This window comes from Pongo abelii, chromosome 8, assembly GCF_028885655.2.
Source record: "Pongo abelii isolate AG06213 chromosome 8, NHGRI_mPonAbe1-v2.0_pri, whole genome shotgun sequence".
In the NCBI taxonomy this organism is placed as follows: domain Eukaryota; kingdom Metazoa; phylum Chordata; class Mammalia; order Primates; family Hominidae; genus Pongo; species Pongo abelii.
The window spans coordinates 55,267,196-55,292,735 of NC_071993.2; the positions used below are offsets into that span (position 1 = coordinate 55,267,196).

The 25,540-nt window shown below is 46.9% G+C and overlaps 1 protein-coding gene across 1 annotated transcript in view; it reads left to right on the forward strand.

Annotated features, from left to right (window-relative positions):
• WDFY4 (WDFY family member 4) overlaps nt 1-25,540 on the forward strand; it is a 303,041-nt gene that overhangs the window by 33,586 nt on the left and 243,915 nt on the right. Inside the window, exons 3-12 of the mRNA XM_024254223.3 lie at nt 815-929; nt 2,069-2,175; nt 4,240-4,374; nt 6,691-6,880; nt 8,278-8,467; nt 10,243-10,400; nt 11,882-12,334; nt 14,711-14,815; nt 16,661-16,851; nt 23,727-24,307. Coding sequence (XP_024109991.3) covers nt 815-929; nt 2,069-2,175; nt 4,240-4,374; nt 6,691-6,880; nt 8,278-8,467; nt 10,243-10,400; nt 11,882-12,334; nt 14,711-14,815; nt 16,661-16,851; nt 23,727-24,307 — 2,225 coding nt within the window. The remainder of the gene's footprint in view (nt 1-814; nt 930-2,068; nt 2,176-4,239; nt 4,375-6,690; nt 6,881-8,277; nt 8,468-10,242; nt 10,401-11,881; nt 12,335-14,710; nt 14,816-16,660; nt 16,852-23,726; nt 24,308-25,540) is intronic.

Genomic DNA, 25,540 nt, shown 5'->3' on the forward strand with positions numbered 1-25,540 from the left:
ACATTTTTTATATACAAAGAGCTCTTTTAAATAAATAATGGTAAAATCCCTAATAAAGTAATAGGGTAAGAATAGAAACAGGCAATCAAGAAACATGAAAAGAGGTTATCCACCCTAGGAATCAAAAGGCTGCCATTGAGATGAGATATTTTTTCGCTTCTGAAGTTTTTCATTAAGGATGAGAGAGCACAGTGATGCTTAGTGTTGCCGAGGGTGTAGAGAAATCTGTCTGCTCACGGGAGGCCTGGAGAGTCTAATCTGGTTAACTTTGTCTGGAAGCCGAGTTAGTAATATGTACTAAAGCGCTAGAAAATAAAAGCACACTCTTTAACTTGCAATCCCACTTTTTGGAATTTATCTAAGGGAAATGATCAAATGACTAAAATTGGGATATCTGTACAGGATTTGAAACTGTAAATGAGAAGCAACAGGAGGGGCTGGGTGAGGGCTGAGGAAAGGAGAAACCTGGAGAGGCACTCCTGGTGCTCCTATGGGGGCAGCGGGCACCTGGCAGGGCCATCCACTGACGCCAGATGCAGCAGGCTGTGGGGAAGGCGGTGGACTGGGCTCTGTGTGTTTGACGTCTTAGGGGCTCATGTTCAGGTGGATGTCTGGGCAGTTAGAGAATCTGGAGGTGTTGGTGTAGGGATGGTGGTTGAAGCTGTGAGGGTGGGTGACATGGTGGCCTTTTGCATGCACCTGGGAAAGGAAGTCGAGCTGTCAGCTTGGGCTGGTGAAGGGTGGCATGGCGGGCGGTGCTCATGCCCTGCTTGTGGCATTGCTATCTCTGACCAAGTCCCGTCTGTTGCTTCAGGCCTGGGAACACTCCGTGGGGATCATCTGCTTTCCCAGTCTCCAAAGGCTGGCTGAAGACGTGTCTGACCAGCTTGCCCAGCAACTCCAGCAGGCCCTTGTGGGGAAGCCTGCAGGTAAGAGCACGGAGGTGCTGGCAGACCCTCTACAGAGAGCAGTGCAGCCCCGCACACCCTCCCAGGCCTCTCAGGCCCCCCTCTGCTTTTGCATGGAGCTACAGTGTTGCCTGCCAAAGAGAAGTAGGCCCCACTCTGCCACTGAGTGCCTTGGGGAACAAGGGAAATGCAGGAGGAGGGAAGAGGGGTCGGGGAGTCCTGCTGCTCCTGGGACACAGACATAGACAAACACACACACTGCACATAATACATTATACACGGACACACATAGACACACTACACACAGATGCTATACACACACAGACACTACACACAGATGTTATACACAGATACACACAGACACACAGAGATACAGAGACACATACACATACACTACACACACAGACACACACACTACACACAGACACATACAGAGACTACTCACAGAAACTACACACAGACACACACTCTACACATGCAGACACACCCAGAACACACTACACACAGAGATACACATAGGCACACACACACAGACACACTGCAACACGGACACACACACAGAACACACAGGGGACCACGGTCTCTGGGAGGAAGTGCTAGGATTGAAGATGCACCTGTGTGTTCAGTGGAGCTCTTGGTCCTGAAAAGACACAGAGGCCAAAGTGTGCGTCTCTTGTGGGGCCTCCTGACTTGCATTCTTCCCCTCATGTGCGCTGGTCCCTGGAGGCAGGGCAGAATTTCACAGTGGCTGAGGGCCAAGGGTCGGGAGGAAATTCTAAGGGGAAGAAATTGCTCAGCATGGTGTAGATTTCAGGAATTCTTGCAACATAAGGAACTGTGTGATCCAGGAAGTAGGGGAAGATTCTGGATTTTGGGGAGTCTGATAGCCGATTAGCTTGTTTTTACTCATTGGCAATCAGGAACCACAGATGGTTGCTAAACAGGGACGGTGGCACGAAAAACGCTGTCTTCCAAGGAGATTAGTCTGGCAGGGTGTGGAGCGTTTAGTAGAGATGCAGGTGGCCTTGGGGATGTGTAGGCAAGATGCCAAAGTCCTCCACAGATGCTCAGGAACATCTCCTGGGAAGAGGGGGCCCTGGATGGAGGGGAAGCTGAGTGGGCAGGTCGCTGTATGCCCTGCTGGTGACACTTTCTTCCAGAGCAAGCTCGGTTGGCGGCTGGACAGTTGCTGTGGTGGAAGGGGGACATGGATCAGGATGGCTACTTGCTCCTGAAGTCAGCGTATGTGCTCACGGGGACAGACTCGGTAAGTTTCAGACCATCAGCCTCTGCCCTGGGCACTGCTCATCCAGGTGCAGAGGGAGGTCCAGCACAGGGTGGTGGCATGTCCCAAGAGTGTCATTCGTTTCATAAAACAGGTTTATTATTTCTCCTCCCTCCTCCCCTTCTGGTGTAGAACATGGACTTCAGAGTCTGAAATTCCCACCTTCCCAGTTGACAAGCTGTGTGTAGCTGTGGCCAGATTGCTTTACCTTTCTGCCCCTTGGTTGCATTTCTAATTTTAGGATTGGGGATAATAATGCCTCTCTTCTGGGGTTAGTGTGGGATTGATAACGGCTGATGTTTATTGACTACTTCCTACCTGTGGGGCAAGGCTGGGTGTGTCCCAGACATCGTCAGTTAATCCTCCCAAGGACCCTATGAGTCAGATCACGGTGATGCCAGTGAGTGATGAGAATGCAGGCTTACCTACGCTGTGCGCCTGCAGTCTGTCTGATTCTAGAACCCATGCTCTGAGCCACTGTTCTTTATTTCTTCCTGTTAGAGTCAGCCTGAACAACATTCCCTGTAGGTACTTGTCTTGTCCTCGCCCAGAGATGAGGGCTCTCCTCTTTCTTCCCTTCCCACCCATACCCACCGCATGCCAGGAATACAGCAGGGAACCAGGGTGGCTGCTGCCCTCAGTGTAACTTCTCCAAATTCTTCCAGCTTCTACCTGCTACCCAGTTCCAAAGCTGCTTCACTAGATGAACCCAGACATGAGATGGGCATTTGCAGTCATGCTTGGAAGGATGATAGGAGCACATCACGCAGCCCTTGTCTGGGGCCAGGGGGAGGTACCTGACCTGGGAAGTTAACTGAAGGGAGGACTTCCTGACTCTTCTTCAGGTGAACTGCCTGCATCACTGTCAGGCACAGTGGCCTGAAGCACAGCACGAGGGCTCATCACATGTGCCCCTGGGGAAGGACTCTCTGCAGTCTAAGTGGTGACACATTAACCTAAGGGCTTGTTTTTCACTGCCTGTGCATGGTGCATTGGGAGTGAGGTAGGGGAAGGACAGGGAGAGCTGCCCTGAGGAAGTCAGGGTTAACAAGGCGTCAAATACATGGAAGACAGTTCCTTGCACTGTAAACCTTTCTGGCCAAGGCTAGGACCAGCAGCCTGCATCTAGTCCTGATCCTGGCCCAGACTGTACATTCGTCCTTCTCTTTCTCTGACTTCCCCATCATGTCTGTCAGGTTAACCAGTGGAATGGGAAGTTGCATAGACAGCATTCCATAGGTTGACCCCACAGGTGTTCACATGTGTGCATGCACACACACACGTGCACACACACATGCACACATGAATCATTGCGCACACACACACATGCGCGCGTGCACATGCACACACAGAGGGTGCAGGTGCAGTAATGCTGGTGGAGCTGCAGGCAAAGCCCCAGGAAGAAAGACCCCAGGAAGCTCCTGGCAGGCTGGTCTCCATCTCTGCAGACTTCCTGTCCTCTTGGCCTCTGTCTGGCAGCCCTGAGCTGTTTAGTTGAGTTGCTGGCTGTCTGACTGTCAGTCATCACCTATTGTACTGTTTGGACCTTGACGAGATCTGTCTGGGATCTAGTGAGAGGTTGGGGAGGGGCCTGATCAGGTCCTCACCATTGTTGTTCACACACATATTATCAGCCTCACCTTTGGACTGCTTTCCCTTCCTAATCATGAGGCCCTGGACCACAGTCACACAGTATGATTTGTTAGGAAGCCTTTATATTCTAATTTCTACAGTCCCTCCCCTTTTCCCTCCTTTCCACCCTCCCTCCCTCCCTCCCTCCCTCTCTCCCTCCCTTCTTTCCTTCCTTCTATCTATGAATCTTATAAAGGAGCTATAGAGTACATAGTAAGCACTTTATGTAAACTTAATCTTCACAGCCACCCTAGGTGCATCCTCTGGTTGTCAGCATTTCACACTTGAGGACTGAAGCCCAGAGGGACTGTCCCATGGCCTCATTGAAATGGCTGCAGGGGCCTGATCCTGGATCTGGGCTGACCTGCTTCTGCTGCCTTGCTGCCCGAGGTCACATGTGCTCTTCTCTTTCAGGAGACGCTGGGCAGGGTTGCTGAGTCTGGGCTTCCAGCCCTGCTCCTACAGTGCCTTTACCTCTTCTTTGTCTTTCCTCTGGACAAAGATGAGCTTTTTGAGAGTGATCTTCAAGTTCAAAAGATGTTCGTGCAGGTGAGTTCGAGGAGGGCCTCCAACTCTCTGGGTCAAAACCTCACTTCGGGGACAGACTCTCCAGTGCTTCCCGTAGATGCTTTTATCTTTCTCAGCCCTGGTTCCTGAACTCCTCTGTTCTCCCAGAGGGTCTAGCCTCCCCCTCCCCTCCCCGCCACCGCACAGTCTGCCCCACTAGCAAAACAGTAGCCAAAATTTTCTAAGTATAAGCTTTGTACCCACACCTGTGCCACGGCCTCACATGGGTCACCTCCAGGAGTGCTGTCTGCCATCCCAGGATGTGAGTAGTGTTGTCATCCTGGGTCCATAGAAACTGAGGCATGGTGAGTGAGCATGGGGTCTTGGGTCATAGAAGTCTTGGGTGGGGCTGGGATTGGCACCGTTGAGTAAACTTGAGTTTACATGTTCTCGGTGCCTCTTCCTTCCTCTCAGAAGACATCTCAGGCCTCTAAGCATCAAATGCAATTTTCTTCTGTCATTCCTCATCTTTCCTCTTCTCTTTGACGGACTAACTTCTCACCTCCTTCCCCTGCCCACTTCCGGGCAGTTTCTGCTTTCTCAGCTTCTGAGACACTGAGCTCTCCAAATAACCCTTCCTGCTCCCTGAGCTTGCAGGGGAGGGTATGGAGGATGGTGTGGCCCAGGAGGATACGAAGGACTGTGGGGCCCGTCGCTGTGTGTCCAGTGTCTGCAATGTCTCACACAGAGCAGGTGCTTGTGACTGTTCAGTGAATTCCCAAATGCAGCTGTCCATGGTACACACATGTCCACATTGGCATCCACATTAGACGAATTCCCAAGCCCATTCCTCATTTCCAGAGGGTAGCGCATGAGTTCTGGCAGGTTCCATTAACAGTGGGTTACCCCCTGAGCTGCATTTGTGGAAATGTAGGTGTCATCTGCTTGTATGTAAATCATATTCTAATTGGAGGCCAGGACGCTGCACCAGGCACTTTCACAAATGTTTACTGTGTGGCTTTTAGGTGCCCTGAAGGGAAGTAATGCAGGTTCTGTCTTCGAGGTCTTCTGGGTATGTGGACAGAATGTGTGCCACAGGGAATAGACCATTCCTGCATTGCTCAAGGGTTTCTGTTACTTCATTTCACAAAAATATACGGAGCCCCTACTGTGCACAGCTCTATGGCAGACAGATGGTTGCTGCAGCAAGCATAGGGCTTCACTTTGAGAGGTGACAGAAGGTTGAAGAAGCCAAACAAGGGGGAAACAGTCCAGGAATAAGTGTGTTGTTAGCAATTAAAAAAATAGAGATGGGGCTTTGCTCTGTTGCCTAGGCTGGAGTGCAGTAGTTAGCAATTTTTAAAGTGCTTGTAGGTAAAGCCAAAGGTGTGCTGGGCGATGATGGTAAGAGGCTCTTATTTGTATGAGAGAATCGGTGGAGTCTATTCTGAGGGCATGGCATTTAACCAGAGAGCTGAGGGCTGTCAGGGTTTGAGGAGGTAGCCTGGCCTGGTGGGGTGAAGGAATTGGAGAGGAGCAGAGAAATGGCAAGGCAAGCCCAGGGACAGGTGAGACCTTGGTCACATGGCCACACCTACCTGCAAGGGAGGCAGGGAAATGGGACCTACAGCTGTGGTCCATGATGCCCAGCTTCTCTCTGTATCAGACTAGAAGGGGCAAATGCCTTAATTCCCATGGAAGTAGCTTGTAATATTTGTCACACCCGGCAGCAGGTCCTATTGGACCACCAAGAGCCCAGGGGGGAGCTGCAGTGGATAAAGTGAGTGAGAAGGCAGTGCTAGTCCATGCAGCATGCTATGGGCCATGCTATGGTGGTGGGATTTTATCCCAAGTGGAGAGGCAGGTTTTGCAAGTCCCTCTGTTAGCCATCAGGAAAGGGGATTGGCGGGAACAAAGAACCCAGTTAGGAAGTTTTACGCTGACTCTTGTGGTCTCATGGAGAAGTAGAGTCTGAGTGTCAACAAGGAATTCTGAAACACTTCCCTTTTTAAATAGCACAGGGTTCTGTTAATTCTATACCTTAATTGTGGGTGACATTTTCTGGTATTCCCATTAAAAAGACACAAATTCAATTACTTCTTTATTATTCTGATTTGGAAGGGATAACAACTACTTGTATAGGGTTGATGCGGTCAGATTTGAGCCCCAGGCCCTGCCACCCTTTCCTAGGGGGCTCTGTTGACCCTGCTGGTCTGGGACAGAGGGTGACCCCATTCAATCCTGTCCTTCTCACTGAGACATGCTCATCAGTGCTCCAGAGAAGTAGGGAACAAATCCGTCTGAGGAAGGAGACTTCCTAACCAGGTCTCCTTGGCTGTTTATCTTCTTATTTTTCAGATGTTGCTCAATATTTGCAGTGACCCTCAGGGCCTGGAGGGACTCCTCTCAGGAAGTGAGCTGCAGTCTCTGCTGATTGCCACGACCTGCCTTCGGGAGCACAGCTGCTGCTTCTGGAAGGAACCCACCTTCTGCGTGCTAAGGGCAATCTCCAAGGCCCAGAACCTCAGCATCATCCAGTACCTGCAGGGTATGGCCCGGGAGATTAGATGTGGGCTGTGGGCCATGAAAGGGCTTCCCTTGAACTCAGAGCAAAGGCTGAGGGCCCACTTTCTACAATGAGACCTGGGATGCTCTTGCAGCCTCTTACAGAATTTTGGGACCAAAGAAGAGATGAATGAGCAGCCATGTCCGGTAGATAATTCTACATGGCTTGGCTCCCTTCATGAAAGTGCTTTTCTTGTTCATTTTGCTGCTCCATTGGAGAAAGCAGGGAAAGAGGATCTCACTGTGCACATACTACCTATCAAACACTGTGCTGGGCCCCTTTGTACATTATCTTGCTTGTTTCTTTGAGATAGCTATTAATGCCATTTTAGAATGGGGAAAATAGACATTAAGACTAGTAGAAGAATTTTTCAAGGCTATTCACCTAGTGAGGAAGAGATTGCACTTTCAAACTTAAAGATGCCTGATTCCAGCACCCTCATTTATACACTGGGAACTATGTGTAGGGGTTAAGGCCAAAGACTCTGGAGCCAGACAGCCAGGACTGGACTCCGGCTCTGTCCTCATAGCTGAATGATCTCAGGCACTTAACCACTGGGGTGCCTCAGTTCTCTCATCCGTAAAATGGGGATAATAACACTGCTGATCTTATTGGATTGTTGTGATTCTTTGCGGCTCTTCTGAGTCCTCACAGCTGAGAGGCTGAGCTTGCATTATCTCAAACTCTCATAGGTACTTTCTCTGATCCACTGGATTGGCTTCCCCAGCACTCAGAAGAGGCTTCTTTTGATGAGAGATTTCTAAAAACAGTGACCCATCCAAATGCAAATCTGAGGACCTCTCTCTTCAGACTCAAATCTTCCCCTGGCTCTGCACCACTCTGGTGGGGTAGCCAGTAAGCCCCATGGCCTGCCCCCTAGGAATGGGCCATACCCTCCTTCCTCTCCATGGGCCACACTTCAGTGTTCCAATCCCCTGGCTTCTTCAGTATCCAAAGCACCCCATCTTTTTACCCTCTGCCTCCTCACATGTTCATACATCCTCCCCTTCACTTTTCATCAAGCTAATTTCTGCTCAGCTCCAGCATTGCCTCCTTAAGGTCTGAGATGAGCTCAGGTTTGCATTTTACATCTCACTACCTAATGGACCTGGACTCTCCCTCTTGCTGAGAATTAGGAACAGAGGGCTGAGGGGCTGCCTTCCTCTCCTGTGTCACCTGCTGGGCTTGCAGAGTGCAGCTGTCAGGATGGCACTTTCTCTGGGGTAGTCTTCCTGATCCAAGAGCTAGCAGAACATGTTTTGGATTAATTCCCATACATGTCTTGACATGTTGTTTGGAGTAGGGGAGGTAGGTGGACGATGGCAGGAAAGCTCTTGCTTCTAAGCTCAGCAGGTCTCTCCTGTGCTTCCCTCCTGCAGCCACAGACTGTGTCAGGCTCTCCCTCCAGAACCTCTCCAGGCTCACGGACACTCTCCCTGCCCCTGAGGTGAGCGAGGCTGTAAGCCTGATCTTGGGATTCGTGAAGGACTCCTATCCAGTCTCCTCGGCTCTGTTCCTGGAGTTTGAGAGTTCAGAGGGCTATCCTCTGCTGCTCAAAGTGTTACTTCGGTAAGTGGCTGTGTTTGGTATGGGGAGAGCACAGGACCACCAAAGCCTTAGTCCTCAGAATCATTGGGGTGCTTTGGAGAAAAATAGATATAGCTCCATAGAACATGGCCAGAGAGACCTCTTATTTGCAAAAGTGATTCATTGTGCAGACAGGCGTGGGGACCACTTCCTTAGAGAATCAGTAGTTTTACAAAGTGTACTTGTAGGCACCTGTCACCTGCATGCCTGTTGGCCTGATTTTCCCCAGTCAGAACCCAAACAGAAGCCCTGTCTGTTGGAGGGCTTCTGGCACTGCTGTAAGCTGCCCTGCCTGTGTGCTTGGAGGGCTGGAAAGGTCTGGAAATGAACCACCTTCAGGAGCAGCTGCCCACCAATGACTGAAGGAGCCAATGGGTGCACATCCAGCACAGCTGCCCTTGGGTGGGCTTGCTCTGCATGGCCTCCAGAGCTCCCCAGAAGGATTAGCTCCAGTGGCCCCATGAGACGCTTGCTTGCTAATGCTCTTGGACTGGTTTCCTTCCACTCCCTGTCTCACGTGGCCTCTCCACTACTGCTGTTTTCTGGGATCAACTCCCAAGTGAACTACCTCTTTCTCAAATCCTTGAAACGTGGGAAACCCAAGCTCAGACACCGTTCATTAGGGCCTGGGCTAGCTCCTCCTTGCCTTCCACTCTGCCTTCCTGTATCATCTTCGAGTGGGGCCCAGGGATTACAGAGAGCAAGGGATGGAAATCAAAGAAATGCCTTGATGGCCCAAGCTCCTCTGCTGATCTTGGGGAAGCTGCTTCAGGGCAAGGCCACGTACCTTCCCTTGGGCTTTGCCGGGCGAGAATGAGACACCCTTCTCCTCTGAGGGGTATATCTACTACTGCACTTCACACACTTCACTACAGAGCCAGGCTTTGAGCCTACATGCGGTGACTTGGACAAGGGGGCCAAAGTCCCTTGGTCCACCAAGTGTCCAGAAGGATGTGATTACATGGCAATACCCTTGTGCCTTCCTTCAAAGGGACGCTAAGTGTAAATGCCCCTCTGGGCACATCACGTTTTGCATTGGTCTGGGCTGTGACCAGCTGACTATGATCCCCACGGAGGTCCGTGTCATAGCATTTCCTGAACAAATTTTTGGTTCATTGGGTGTTGAGTTTTCCCCAGAATTCTTGTGGAAGGCAGGAGAGGGGACAGGAACCTATTCCAGGGAGTGCCAAGAAGATCCCATGTGGGCTCATTGGCTTTCCTTTTTGCCTTAACTGAAGTCACGCTGCAAGAACTTTTCCTCTGGAAATGACAGGGCTGGAATAAGACTTGAGATGCACTTCTCCACAAGAGGAGCAGGACAGCCTACCTGCCCGTAATTAAAATACAAAAGCCACACTCAACCTTTAAATAAGCACAAGGAAGTCCAACTATTTCCCACACCGTTTTGTTGCAATGTTGAACTATTATATTACATCTCTCCTTTGGGAGGTGCCCTGATCTGCTGATACCCTAAGCACATGTCTTTTGGAGGTTCAGTCATGGAAAATGACTTTCTGTGAGCAGATGGCATAGCTTTTCACAGTTTCCAAATGCACTTCTTTGGATCTAAGACTGACATCTGCAGAGTGGTGTTTATCCAGGGTGCTCCCTTGCCTCTGAATTGCCTCAGGTGCAGACCTGTGGGGTCTTCCCCAGCTTGCAGATCCCCATTGGCTCTGTCTCCTTGAGAGCACCATGCACACATGTGGCTGCTCCATCCAGGAAGTACAGAGAGCTGGCCTCATCTGTTCCCCCAGGTATGATGGGCTGACCCAGAACGAAGTGGACCCACAGCTGGAGGAGCTCCTTGGGCTGGTGGTGTGGCTGACGACCTGTGGGAGGTCAGAGCTGAAGGTGTTTGACAGCGTCACTTACCCTCAGCTTGAAGGCTTCAAGTTCCATCATGAGGCATCTGGTGGGTCCTTCTTGTGTCTGGGTGACCGGAAGAGTTAGTGCTGAGCCCTGAGAAGGCTACACAGGGTCTTCTCCTGATTCTTTGTATACCTTTCAATGGTGCAGTAGGCTCTGATTCTGTCACAACCTTTGGGGAGATTATGAACGTCTCCCGTGAGACTTAGTGGAAACATTGCTTAATAAAGGCAAAGACTCTCTCAAATAACAGAGGCAGCCTCTGGTGTGATTTACTCTGCAACATTTGCTTATATAATGGGGACTGACGGCCCTAAAACAGCCATCCAGGTTCGGAGTCAGTGACTTCTCAGTACTTTGAGACATTGATTGATTGATGAACTCAATCAGCAGGCACGGATACTTTCTGTGTGGCAGGCACTCTGCCCCATGCTGGGTGCCAGTGTGAACAGGCCAGTTGTTTGCTCCCTAAAATTCCTCTGTAGAGACTGTCACATGTCCCTGAACCCTAGTCTGCTAGAGAATCGGCTAAGAGATGCATCAGGCACAGCCATGACCCGGCTCAGTCAGGAAACCTCGAACAGAGGGCCTGCCTGAGGGAGTTTTTAAGGCTAAGTGTGGGTTGTCTAGGTTGAGATGAAGGGACAAAGTTTAAAGGCAGAAATGACAGTCTGGGGAATAAATGGTGGCCTGGATGGCTGGGTGAGTCTGGGAAGTGAGAGCTTCTGCAGAATAGAGGCAGGGAGGCAGCAGTGCTACAGGGTTCAGGTTAAGAAGGGCCATTGGACGGGATGCAGTAACACATGGGGAGTGCCTGAATCAGACAGGAGTTTCACAAACATCTCTGGTATCTGAGGCAGAGAAGGCTGGAGGCAGGGAGCTTTCTGACAAAATGTCTCCTGGGGGAGAGAGAATGAGGCTTAACCTTCAAGCTGGAGGAAAATGTAGGGGTGGGTCAGGAAAGCGTAATTATTTATCAGCTTGTCTAGAAACAAAACTGATGTTGCTAGTAATCTCCAACATCATTTGATTTTAATCCATTGAAACCAGTCCTCCTAGCCAATGCTGTCCAATGGAAATACAATGCAAGGCATGTTATATCATTTTAAATGTAAATTTTAACTTTAAATAAGAAGAAACAAGTTAAATTATTTTTGATAATATATTTTATTTAACTCAATATATCCCAAATATTACCGTCTCAATGTATGGTCAATACAAATAATTGTCAATAAGATATTTTGCATCATTTTCTTTGTATTATCTTTTTGAAATCTAATGTGTACTTGACGTTCACGGCACATGTCAGTTCAGAGTGGCCACAGTTTGAGTGCATCTTGGACCATGCTGCACCAGCCTTCTTCATACCTCAGGTGGCTGGCTTTTCTGGACTTCTGATGGACATGTGCTTATAGGAGTTAGAACACAGAAACTTCAAATGGCATGTCCTCTTAATAATGAAAACATCTATTTGTAGACACAGGCAGGAGAAATGACTTGTAAGATCATTCTTGTTTTCCTCCTCAGGGGTGACTGTTAAGAATCTTCAGGCCTTCCAGGTCCTACAGAATGTTTTCCACAAAGCCAGTGACTCTGTCCTCTGCATACAAGTCTTGTCAGCCATCAGGACCATGTGGGCCTGGAATGCTCGAAACTTCTTCCTGCTGGAGTGGACCCTGCAGCCCATCTCGCAGTTTGTAGAGATCATGCCCCTGAAGCCGGCCCCAGTGCAGGAACACTTCTTCCAGCTTCTAGAGGCCCTGGTGTTCGAGCTGCACTACGTGCCTCATGAGATCCTGCGAAAGGTACAGCATCTGATCAAGGAAAGCCCTGGGCCATCCTGCACCCTCATGGCCCTGAAGAGCATCCTCAGCATTGCTGGTGGGGACCCGCTCTTCACCGACATCTTCCGGGACTCAGGGCTCCTGGGCCTGCTGCTGGCACAGCTTCGGAAGCAAGCCAAGATCATGAGGAAGTCAGGTGCCACTGGGTGCATTGGGAGGGATGGGCAGGGGTCAGTGTCAGCCATGCCTGGTCTTTGGACCAATCTGGCTGCCCATCAAATGTAACAGAAAGTGAGCATGCCCATGTCACTGGGAAAGTATGCTTGGGCCACACAGTTTCACAGCCACCCAGTCAGGCAGCCACCCAGTCTTCCCCATGAAGAAGTGAAAGAGATGAGTGAACTTGGGGCTAACTCAGGCCTTGTGAATTTCCAGGTTTTAGATATCTCTTGCCCTAGACATTGTGTGGGTGTATAGACAGGGAGACTGCAGGGGTCTGACAGCTCTTCAGGAATGGGAGCTCAGAGAGGCCTGGGGTTTGGGGGCCCTTCTGGGGTCTGCTGGGATACGGCTTCCTAGCTCACTCTTCACTTTGCACTGTTGGCTCAGTGGTCTCCCACTGGGAGAGAGCTCCTTGGGGTCTTGCTGGCCCAGCACGCCCCTCCAAGTCTTGGTGCCCTGCTGGGCTGCATACCTGTGGCTCCTTGGCAATGTCCCCTTGCCCCTACTTGGCCCCTGCACCCTGGAGTCTCAACCCCAATAGCCTCTGCTGCTCCCCTGGGGCTGTAGGGTCTCACGAGAGTGCTCAGTGGCTCAGGGGTTGGGCTATTGCACTGCCTCACCATGCTCTCCAGCACATATCTTGCTGGAGTCACTCTATGTGGTGGTCTTTAACTACCATCTCCATTGACTTTCCAATAGGAAGCAAAGTGTGGAAACTCCTTCCCCAGCTCCTCTGGTCTTTCCCTCAGTCTGTCTACACCTGCTGCTCTGGGAAATCAGCCTGGAGGAGGGACACCGGGACACAAGAATCTGGATGCTTACTCTGCCCACCTTCCCTCCTTTCATTCTCCTTCTCCCACTGCACCGACTGGAAGGGTCAGGGAGCTCTCTAGCCTTTGGCTGCTTCTGTAATTCTGCTTCAGACTTAAGCCAAGGTTACCATTCTGTCTGTTTCCTGGGCCTCTCTGAGGGCAAGGAGCGAAGGGCTGGAATCCTGGCCATGCTACTGACAAACTGAGTGATCCTGAGAAAGTGACTTAACCCGTATGGGCTGTGTCTTCCTCAGTAAAACAGGGTAATGATGTCGACATCATTGAAATGTTGTGAGATTTTAATGAGGGAATATCTGAAGAGGACCCACTGCTGTGCCTGGTACATAACAGGGACTCAAGAAACATCAGTCACCTTGTTCCTGTAGTTCCAGTGCTACTGCCGTAGACTGAGACAGACACCCAGGGAGGAGCTCAGGCATCTTATGGAGGCCAGGATGGAACCAGCTCCTCCCTGGGAGTGTTTGCAAATAGGATCGGGACTGCGGAGGATGAGCCCAAGGGATGGTTTTTGTGTCTAGGCCTCTGGGCCAAGCCCTGGACAATATTTTATGAGCTACTTTCTACTGCTTAGTAACTTCTGTCCTTAAATCCCATCATGAATGAAGTTAATGTATTGCTTCATCCGCTTTCCTTGGTCTTTAAATGAGAAGTCTTTGCACCGTTTCTTTGTTTGGTGGTTCTGTCTTATCTTAGCTGGTATTTCTTTTTAGCAGCCTAACATTGAATTTGCCTTTAAATGCAATTCCAGATCCATGACCACTCCTAGGAGAATTTAAACTTTTTTGTGAGCTCATGCATCTAGTCTTACTTTGTACTTTCTATTGTTAAATGTGTCTTGTTGTTTCTTAGATACTCTGTCTCCTGGTTTATAAACTCTATTTTCATTCATTCATTCATTCATTCATTCATTCCCCAAATAAGTATTGAGCTTCCAATTGGTGTCAGGCACTTTGCTGGCATGGGGATTCAAGGTGAATAAAGAGATCTGATTTTGCCCTCATGGGTCTACTGGGATCACCTATTTACTCCAGGTTCTCTTGAGCTTCCCCATGGCTCGGAAATGAGCAGGCAGTCATCCCTCCCAAGGATGAATGGCAAACTGTAAAAGTGGCCAAAGGAAAATTAAGAAGGCAGGGCTCTGTGTATCATCTGGGGCAATGCTTCTCAAAGAGCAGTCCCTGGACCAGCCCCATCAGCATTGCTTGGGAACTTCTCAGAAATGCAAATTATAGAACCCCATCCAAGAAATACTACATCAGAAATTCTGGGGATGGGACCCAGCATGGGGCTCTGGGTTTTAACAAAATAAGCCCTGCTGGGAATGCTGATGTGCTCAAAATGGAGAACCCCTGCTGTAGGGGGTAACAGTCTTGTATCTTACTAATTGGGATACACACTCCCTTATGATGAAAGCATTATATTCACATCTCCTTAAGAGGATAGAAAGCTGGAGTCAGAGATTTGGGGTCATACCACATGTACTTAATTTTTTTGTTGTTGCTTCTTCAATATCGCAGGAAACAAAGTGTCCACTCCTGGTGTTCAGGATCCAGAAAGAGAACTCACCTGTGTGATGCTGAGGACTGTAGTCACACTTCTGAAAGGCTCGGTGAGGAATGCAGGTAAGGATGGTGCCAAGTTTGCCTCATCACTGCTTGGTAAAACATGAACTCTTTCCTGGTTAATTATGGCAGTGTTCACAGGTTATACTCAAGGAGTAACCAATAAACAGCGTTATCTGTGGCTAATGCTCCTCTCCTGGCCGATGTTCAGTGATCATCAGTAAATTCATAGATACTGTACCTCTGTTGACACTTTTTACTTCTAAGGTTGCTAAATAAAGTTGGTGACAAAAAGACTATGCTCAATCTAGCATTTTCTAAATTTATGAGAAAAATTTATTAGTGTCCTGCTGCACTGACCGTAGATGTTTTTTATTTTTTTTTAGATCCAAAGAGTAAAATACAGGCAAAGAAATCTAGCCATTTTAAAGAAATGCAATTTGTTGTGCTCTCATCAGACATGATGGACTTAGCAGTGTAATCCATTCAAATTTTCTTTTAGCGTCCTAAGATCATGTGGCTTCTGGGTTTTAAAAATAATATGTGCATATATATATATATATGTATATAATATGACATAGACACACCAACATCATATCAGTGGGTTTGGTGATTTAGGCATCTTTATCTGAGGCCTTCACAGAGTAACTATACCTAATGTAAAAAATTATTTCATTATGGCAGAGAGACAGTCTTTAACATTTAGTCTGCAAAAGGTTCCCCGGAGGTGCTGGCTAAATGCATATTCCTAGGCTCACATCCAGACCTTTAATTAATGGTCAGTCAAGGTGGAGCTCAGGAATCGACTTTTTTTTTTTTTTTTTTTTTTTGAGGCAGAGTCTCGCTCTGTCACCAGGCTGGAGTGCAGTGGCATGATCTTGGCTCACTGTACCCTCCACCCTCCGGATTCAGGCAATTTACCTGCCTCAGCTTCCCGAGTAGCTGGGACTACAGGCGCACGCCGCCATGCCTGGCTGATTTTTTTTTTGTTGTTGTTTTTGTATTTAGTAGAGACAGGGCTTTACCATGTTGCCCAGGCTGGTCTCAAACTCCTAAGCTCAGGCAATCTGCCTGCCTCAGCCTCACAATGTGCTAGGATTACAGGCGTGAGCCACCACGCCTGTCCAGGAATCTACTTTTAAACATGCTTTCAAGGTGATTTCCATGTCAGAGGTACCTAGCCCATAATTGGAAAAATCCTGTCTGCTCAAATCTCCATCAAGCCATTTGAAGGATCCAGTTGCCTCCTAGTTTTTATTCCACATGGATTACTCCGATACCAATCCTGGGAATTACTTTTAAACAAAAATATACTGCCAGTCAGGTTTCTTTAATTTTCTCCCCAAGGAACTATCTAGAAATTAAATATGTTCTTAGCTTAAATTGTGGTTTGCTTTCTATATGAATTTTGGCAGAGAGAAGAGAGAAAATTGTCACTGGCCCTGGGGAGGAAATTATGAGGAAATCAAGGGAGAGGTAGATCTAGTTAAAGCTTTTATTACTTAGGTTTCTATTTTTTTTTTCTTTTTTTACCCCAGGAATTCATGACACTATTATTAACTTTAGTCACCATGTTGTACAATAGATCTCTTAAACTTATTTCTCCTTTCTTGAATGTATCTCCTGTGGGGAGATGTTAGTCATTTTTTTTTTTCAAAAATAAGATTCTCATTGGAGAAGAAAGCAGTTTTTTTTAAAAAAAATCAGATCCACAGTTTCTTTTTTCTGCTTCTCACTTTAACAGTGGGTATGGATTACCAAAAAATTTACCAGTGAGCAAAAGAGAAACATAAAAAATAGCAAAATGAAGTTTGAAAATTATAAGAAAAAGCTTTTCTTTTGATTGAAACTGAAGTGGCAAGGTTCCCCCTGGCCCTAGCCCCATTCTGTCTGTCTGGTCCTTAGTTGTCCTGAAGGACCACGGCATGGTGCCCTTCATCAAGATCTTCCTGGATGACGAGTGCTACCGGGAGGCCTCGCTCAGCATCTTGGAGCAGCTCTCAGCCATCAACGCCGAGGAGTACATGAGCATCATTGTGGGTGCTCTATGCTCATCCACTCAGGGGGAGCTGCAGCTGAAACTGGATCTCCTGAAGGTGATTTCAAGTCCTCCTTTGAGATTGGCTTTCCTATGGATATGCACCAAGCGATCCACATTTGCTCAGGCATTTGTATTCATGTAATTCAGTTAGCCACTGTATGTGGCAGGCAGTACCCTGTATTAGGTAGTGTCAGGTGCTGTAACAAATAAATCCCACATCCTCAGTAGCCTGGTACATTTGAAATTTCTTTCCAACATACAGTCCAGTCAATGATTGGTGACTGTCTTTAAGGAACTACCATCACCTGGGCATCTAACTTGGCCAGCAGACAAGGGAAGAGAGACCATGGGGAACTGCACAAGACATTTTCATTCAGGCCTAGAACTGGCACGGGTTATTTTCTGTCCAATTTTCTTTAGGAAGAACTTTGGGAAGGACTCACCTGGATGCAAGGGATGCTAGGAAATGTTTTTCCTGGCTAGACAGCTACTTCCCACAACACTGTAAACTATGGAAGTGCAGCTCAAATCAGCAATGACCAAGTAGCTGCCTTGTTGATTTGATCAGCATTTATTGAGCATTTAACCCATTACCAGGGCTGATGAAGAGTACCTGGGGCTTATAGTCAATTGTGATACAACCCTTGCCCTCTGGGAGCTCATAGCCTGGTGCTAATAAGTAAGCAATAGTTACATTACAATGTGGTGGATGCATTGGTTAGACACTGAGTGCAGGTTGCTATGGGAACACAGAAGTAGGAGAAACCGGTGCTGCCTTACCTGGTTGAGGAAGGCCCACTGGGGAGAGAACCTGTGAGCTGTGAAAAAGAAGCAAAAGGCAGTTAGAGGTGTGGAAACGGGGGCACAAAGGGACAAGTGAGGCAGAGTTATCATGTTTGGGCAACAGAGATATAAGTGTATGTTTTTGTAATATTGTTAACATTCATCAAGTTATCTTAAAATACTTAAATACATATAACAGATATTCTTGCTATCTCTTCTGCCTTACAACTTTCACAGTTTTGTTGCTGTTCCTTTTTTACATAGCTTTTGTCTTTGTGAGTTTATGACTTTTAAAAAGGATTGCTTGAGTGATCCTCTCACCTCAGGCTCCTAAGTAGCTAGAACTATAGGCATGTGCCACCACGCTTGGCTAATTTTTGTATTCTTTGTACACAGGGGGTCTTGTTATGTTACCTAGTCTGGTCTTCAACTTCTGACCTCAAGCAGTTCTCCCACCTCAGCCTACCAAAGTGCTAGGATCACAGGTGTGGGCCACTGTGCCCGGCCAACATGCTCCTGTTTCATTAACATGATATGTTTGATTGTTGGTGAATTAAAAAAAAAGTGAAATTGCTCTGATTTCCAAAATTAGGTCAATCATCAACCTAACTTACTTAAGCCTATCTCTATGCAAAACCTTTTTAACATTTAGAGAATGGTGTTTGGTTCATCATACTTAATTTCTCTGCACATTCGATGTCAGACATTGATGTGAGCTGTTCCAGTTATTATGTGGCCAAGCCAGCAGTGATTGGTGTGGCCAAAGCATTGCGTGGTCCATCCAAAAGTGGCATCATGACCATAATCATCATGTTTCACAGATGACAAGAACCCAGCCAGTGATTTAATTGCAGGGCCATAGAATCAGTGAAAGTGATTTGTACGAAACAAAAAAAGGAAAGTTAGATACCTTTTGAAAGACATTTGAATCCCATGATTACTTGAGGTAAGGGGAGTGAGAGGGATGGGTGAAGCAGAGAGTAGGGTAAAGGAGAGATATATCAAAAATAAAGAAAATACTGGAGCTAGGAATTACCTCAGATTCATGTGGTCCAATCTCTTAATGTTAAAGGCAGAGAGACATCCAGAGAGCTTCATTGACTAAATTAATATTGCATGACTGCTAAATGGTGAAGTTGAGTTTGAATCTAAGGCGAGCAACTGAAAACTGAGAGATCATTCCACTTCACTGCGCTGTTTGGTACATTTTCCTTCATATGTCCATGTTCAGCTTGAGTGGCATGTTCTGATAGGATAGGAACAGGGAAGGCATGTCCTAACCAGTCAGGCTTGTGGTTTTCTATTGGGTGAATAATTGTTCCTGACAGTGCCATATTGAAAGCCAAACAGATCCACAGAGGGGAAAGTTTTGCTTTTACTTTGCTTGGAGAGTAAAAGTATTTTTGTGTCCAATGTAGAAAAGAGTGATCTGCTTTGCTCATAGAAAGTTCCTTTTATTTACTCTGTAGCCCAGAGGCATCGTATTGGAGTGTCAGCCCTTGGGCAATAGGACTAAATTTCTAGAATTAGTAATGTAAAGTCGTTATGGTGTTTTACAGATTCAATATCATTTCAGAATCACAGTTATCAAGAGAGCACATAAGGGAAGAACACTGGTGAGCTTATTTAACGAAGTCATAGCCTGCACTCAATGTGCTGTCTTCTCCCTGGGTGCCAAGTCACTGCTGGGCAGTTGGAGGGCCCAGGAGCTGGCATTGTTTTCCAAGGGCTAGGGCTGTTACACTGCTGCTCTAGGGGGCAGTTGGGAGGAATGGAACCTCTTCCAGACTCGCCCACCACTGAGTCATATGAGCAAGTGGTGAAGGTTTGCTGGAATCAGTTGTGAGATCTACATTTGTTTCTAAGTCATCACAGGAACCCCCTGAAACTTTGGAATGAAGACGCTAAGTGAATTGCTTCTCACTGGATCTCTCTCTTTAGAAGGTGAGAGCCAACTCTGCCCATAGGGACTGTTTCTACAAAGTGTGTCTGAGTGGGATGAGAGGGTGCCCCTTCTTATCAAGGTTTCCCATCTCCAAAGTGCATTCACAGCATGCCATCACTCTGCATCGCTTCCCTGTGGCCTGTCCGCCAGCCACTCTGGAGAAGCAACTTAGGGCAGTTATTTCAAACACCAGTGGCACTTCCATACCAACACTGAAGCACATGTGACTTCACCACCTAATTCTGGCAAATGATAACTGAGTTAAAGAATAATGTAAGCAAATGAATTTCCTCTCCTTGGCCGGTGGGACTGTGATTGGGTTATGCACAAATTCAGATTGATTTGCTAATATACATTTAGCTGTTCAACTCTGAGCTTAATTGCATTACCTCACCGGTCTTCCAGCATGACACATGGAAAATTATGAGGAATAACAAATAATAGAACGTGAAATAAATCCTGTTAGTCCTAACGTAGTTAGCGCTTTGCAGCCGACATCCATTTTATAGATTCAAGCTGGAGGAATACTAACTCAGAGACGATGACATAGTAACTGAGTTAGGATGAGAAAATGTGCTTAACGTTGACCTTTCTTGAAATGTGTCAACCCCAGCCTGATTACTTTGACTTCAGCTGATTAAATTTACTCCCTTCCGCAGACTGAAAACCCTATGTGATGCATTATCATGCAAAGTTGAATGACAGTAATGGAGACCCTCCTCCTAGACTCCCCGTTCCTGACAAATCATTTCCCGAAGTAGCGAAGTATTTATTTTCCTTTATGATAGAAATGTTTCTCTTTAGTTGCTATGAAATCAAGCCTTTGTAATTGGATTGTGGACTCTTTACTTTATGACTCTGCAAATATGAAATTAACCCCATCCCAAGAAATAATAGAGGAGTCTAAGTTCTAATGAGATTACCCCCATTTTAGATAATGACTCTGAATTTAATAAATCAAACAAAGCAACAATTAAGGACAGCCATTTCTTCCTCCTCTCCCTCCCAACAGGAGGAAAAGAAAATAACCATCTAGGAATTATAGGTGACAAACCCACTGAAAGACACAGATCATAATGAGGGTGATTATTGGGTTGCTTTGCTTTTTAAAATATCTGCTTCAACACTCTTTGAGTGATGGAGTTCTTTTAAGCAATATTTGGCATCAAATTGGACAATTGAATTGGGATGGGGTTCCTTGGGGGAAGAGGGGTTTATAGTGATCACGCAGCACTCAGGCAATTGTCTGTAATCTGATCGGTTTTGTTTTTTAATCATTCTCCCTTCCTGATGTTTGTTTTGTCATGTGTTATGTGACAAACAGAAGTGCTTATTCATTCCATTTGCCTTAAACAAAGCTCCGAGAGGTCTCAGAGCCATTGAAAGCACTCACATAAATTTAGTCTGTTTGACATTGTAGAGCTTAAGATTTCCTGATGTCTTTGTGACTGATTGACTTTTCATGGTATGTGTCATGTGACCAGGCATAGGTCAGGTTCAGACCCGTGCTGTACCACATCACAGTGAACAGCCTTTGGTATGTTTTATCAGTTAGAAAGGAGGGACTGAAACCACCACACATACATCAAGTTTGGAGTGAGTTTCCAACTCAGCCATAAAAATAACATTTTATTGGGAGTGAGTTGCTCACATAAGGCAGGCACAGATGCAACATAGCTGCCTTAGCCTTTCCTGGCCCCAGGGCCTCCAGGGTGGGGCAGGGACAGGCAGCTGCTTTGACTCTGTCTACACAGGGAAAGGCCTTGCCCAACCTAAGCCATGAGCTTTCACATACGCACACTGAGTACCACCATCCTGGAGGAACCTACTCCAACAATCCGCATGCTTTGCTTTGAGGGTGTGTCTACAAATGTCCAACTTTCCTGGGTTTTCGGCCAAATTCAGAAAGAATTAGGCCACATCCTCACTCGGGATAAGAAAGCAGTATCATTGCCCCCATCTTTCAGGTGGCCTGGGAAGTCAATTTCCCTGAAGTCTTTCCCACGATTCACACTTGACTGCCCCCTTTAGTGGGTGGCCCTGATGCTGGGTTTCTTTCAAAGAGTAAAATGACAATTCAATTCCCCGCAGTGTCCCTCTGAGATGTGATGGGGTATCACTGATCTAACCACTGTGAGTAGTGCTTTTTCTTTTTCTACAACTGGGAAAAGATCAATTGACTGGTATTGGTACGGATGAATCTTTCTACCTCGCTTTATGTTATTTGTCCATTTTGAATATAATTATGGACTTTGGTCTTTCATAGATTCTCCTAGTAACTGCAATCTGTTTTGTTTTTTAAATTTCTGGAAATGTCATAGATGGGGCCCTGGAAGCCCTTTACACATATCCTTGGCTGCTGTTTCTCTTCATCTTTGAAAGAATCCTTGCCTGCATGCACTAAGAGAGTTCAGGTTCCTCCTGTGTTCTCTGACCTGGAATGTGAGACTGACTACTCGCCCAGCAGCTCAGGTTTCCTGTAGTGGAATATAACATTAGAGAACAAAATTCAAGTGGTTGGAACACACATTCTATTTCAAATAAACACCACTGTTAGGTTAGGGTGCCAGCATTTAAGAGATGGAGCTGGATACTCAGGAAGCTGAGGCAGGAGAATCACTTGAACTGGGGAGGCAGAGGTTACATTGAGCCAAGATCTCGCCACTACACTCCAGCCTGGGTGACAGAGCAAGACTCTGTCTCAAAAAAAAAAAAAAAGATGGAGCTCCCAAAGTGTATGACTTCATGTTTGATAGTGACCTGTAACTTTACTAAGTTTCTATTAACTAAAAAGAACTTAAATATCTAGACCCTTCCCACATGTTTTTCTGAGCTACCAGTTTTCTCTTTTTCACTAACTGTATCATACTACAGACTGTCGCCTAAACAGTACATTTAAGTCACAGCATCACCCCCTCCCCCAAATAGGGAGTTTCTATTTTATTTTTTCTCTTTGAACCTTGTCTCAGGCCTCCTGAAACTGACTCCAAACTGTGCCTTCTCAGACAATCCCCTTCCCTGTCACACTAGAGCATTAAATATCTGAAAAGATAAAACAATTTACACCTCTCTCTGCAGTCTACTAATGAACCCACAAGGTTGTCCACTCTCTAGGAAACACACATCAAATGCCTGAGTTTTAGATGGAGTCCAATGCAATTTATCTGATCAATAAATAAGTACTAAAAATTACAGACTTTTAATACTTATTTAAAATCGTCCATGTGTTTTTCACATTTCGATGAAGCACAGCATGAGAACTGCTTAAATGTAGACCCCCCTCCTTCTCTCTCTTCCTCCCTCCTTCCTTCCAATAGCAGGTATTGATTACCTAGAGTATATACCATGCACTGGGCCCAAGTAAGTAAGTGCTCAAGAAAGGTTTGATTTTAGAAGGAAATAAAAGTTTGGCTGGCCAGTAAAGCTCTCAGTGATCTGGAGGGTGGTGGATTCCACGATGTATCCTATCAGTGGCCTAATTGCTTTCCGCACACTTTGCCTATGCTATGTGTTATACCTATGCATTTCATTCCATTGCAGATTTCTCTTCTCTTTCTGACACACTCTTTTCACACCACATTTTAAGTTGATTCATTTTACTGTTTCCCTTCATCTAAAATAACAGTTGAAGCCATGCTTGCACAGAGAGGGAGATAAGGAATAACAAGCTGCTTCTATAAGGATTTCACTGTGTGTCTCCTGTACAGTATAAGAGATGGTTCATCCCACTCATTTAGCAAATTGTCATTAAGTGTGTGCTGTGTTCCACAGTAGTAAGGAAGCCAGATATGTTTCCATCTCATGGAGCTTCAGTCTGGTGGAGAGCTGAGACGGTTTTCAAGTAGCTGCAGTAGAGTATGACGAGAGTTTTGATCAGGGAATGAGAGGCAGATGTGTGAGCACTCGACCTGGGATGAGTATGAACTACAGGACAGAATCTTTCTGCAAGGATTTGCATTCAAGTCAAAAAACAGGACAGTTAAATCAACCCTATAGATTATTGTAGTAGGCACACATGGAAAACCTAAACCGTAAGAGGAACAATATGGAGATCCCAATGTTTCAGAATGATCCTTCCTGTAGCTTGTTGGCCTGAAGGCGTTGAGGGAAGAGCTAGTGGGACGCTCTGGCAGGAATGTGTGTGGGCTCAGGGTTAATCTACCTCCTGGAGTGCACTCATTTTGATTTGCTTGGTGTTTCAGTCTCTGCTCCGGATCCTGGAGACCCCCAAGGGTCGTGCTGCCTTCAGAGTCTCCAGTGGGTTCAACGGGCTGCTGTCTCTGCTCTCTGACCTGGAAGGCTCCCTCCAGGAGCCCCTGCTGCAGGCATGGGGATCAGTATCCCCCAGACAGACCCTGGAGCTGGTTTTGTACACTCTCTGTGCTGTGTCCGCAGCACTGCACTGGGACCCTGTCAATGGCGACTTCTTCAGGAGGAATGGGCTCTTTGAGAAGATGGCCGAGGACCTCTGCCTGCTGGGCTGTTTTGGAGCCCTGGAGGAAGAGGGTACCCTGCTGCGCTCTTGGGCGGACACAAAGGCCAGGCCATTTGTGGATTTGCTGGGCACTGCCTTTTCCTCCAGCGGCTCACTCCCACCCCGGATACAGAGCTGCCTCCAGATCCTTGGCTTTCTGGACAGCATGGCCAGCGGCACCCTCCATTTGCGTGGGGACCTGAAGGAGTCCCTGAGGGCCAAGCAGGGTCCAGTTGTGGATGCTCAGAAGGGAGAAGCTGGCAGTGACCCCCAACGCAACTTCAAGCTGTGGCCAGACCTGGAGGAGAGGTAGCTTCTTCTGCCAGTGTGTCATCAGTGCATCTCTGTCTCCCATTCTCACTCTAACGTCTTGCGCATGTGTACTCGGTAGGAAGGCTCAGCTACAGAATGGGTGTGCAGAAATGTCCTGTGACCTCAACTTCCTCAAATCAAGTTAGCTCTGACTCCACACTCTTCTACCTTGGGAGCTGATGGAAAATTCAATCTGAGTCAGTACTGGGTTGGAGGATGCTGTCGAGTCACATAAGAACCAGGGAGGGCAGGACCCTGCTGCTACACTCACCTTCTCCTTTGGGATCTTTACTGTCCTAGGGAGCCCTGGTGCCTGGGCCTGGCATCCCTGGGTGTGCCAGGCAGCCTCGGTCTTCTCCGGTTTTATCTCCTCCCCAGGACGCTGCCAGGGGTGGGGTGAGAGATCCTTTGATCTGCAGGACACAAACCACAGTGTCCACCCCAATTATGGAACTCTTTCTGTTCTTTCTTGCTGCTTCTACACCCCCTAACAAAGACAACTGCTCTCCTTACTTCTGCAGGCCAAACACCTCAATGGGTTCTGACTTTAGTAAACAACTTTTTCCTCTCATGTCTGTAACAAAGAATTCCACTAAAGCAAGAGAGCACAAAGAACCATCCCTACCCCAACCCTTTTGGGGTGGGAGGGAAAATGAAAGAAAACAACAGCAACAGTTGGTGTTTTTTTCCATTCCTCCGAAGCATAAATGACAGAACACCCATTAATACTGCAGTAAGTTATCCTTCTGAAAGACACTACATTTTTAACCAGAGTGCCCCATTTGCCAGGCTTCAGTGTTGGGGATGGTAGAGAGAAGGATGCATGTTAAATCTCCACACACTGAGATAATTAAGATTTTTGGGGGTTAATCTGGCTAATTAAGTGGTTTCCTAATCTTGCATTCCTGCACAAACCAACTCATTCATAATCTGTGTATTGCTGAATTTGATGTACTAATGTTTAAAAAGGATTTTTGCACTGACATTCAGGAGGTTGGCCTTTCATACTCCTTTCCTGGCTATTTTTCTTGTCAGATTTATGCTAGCATCATAGCATGAGTTGGACAGTGCTTCTCTTCTATGCTACTGAAGAGTTTATGTAGAGATTGCTTATTTCCGTTCCCTAGCTAATGTGACAGAACTTGCCTCTAAATCCTTGTGAACCCGGTGTTTTCTTGTGAGAAAATTTATTCTCATGAGAATGCACTTCTATTTGTTCTTGAATTATTC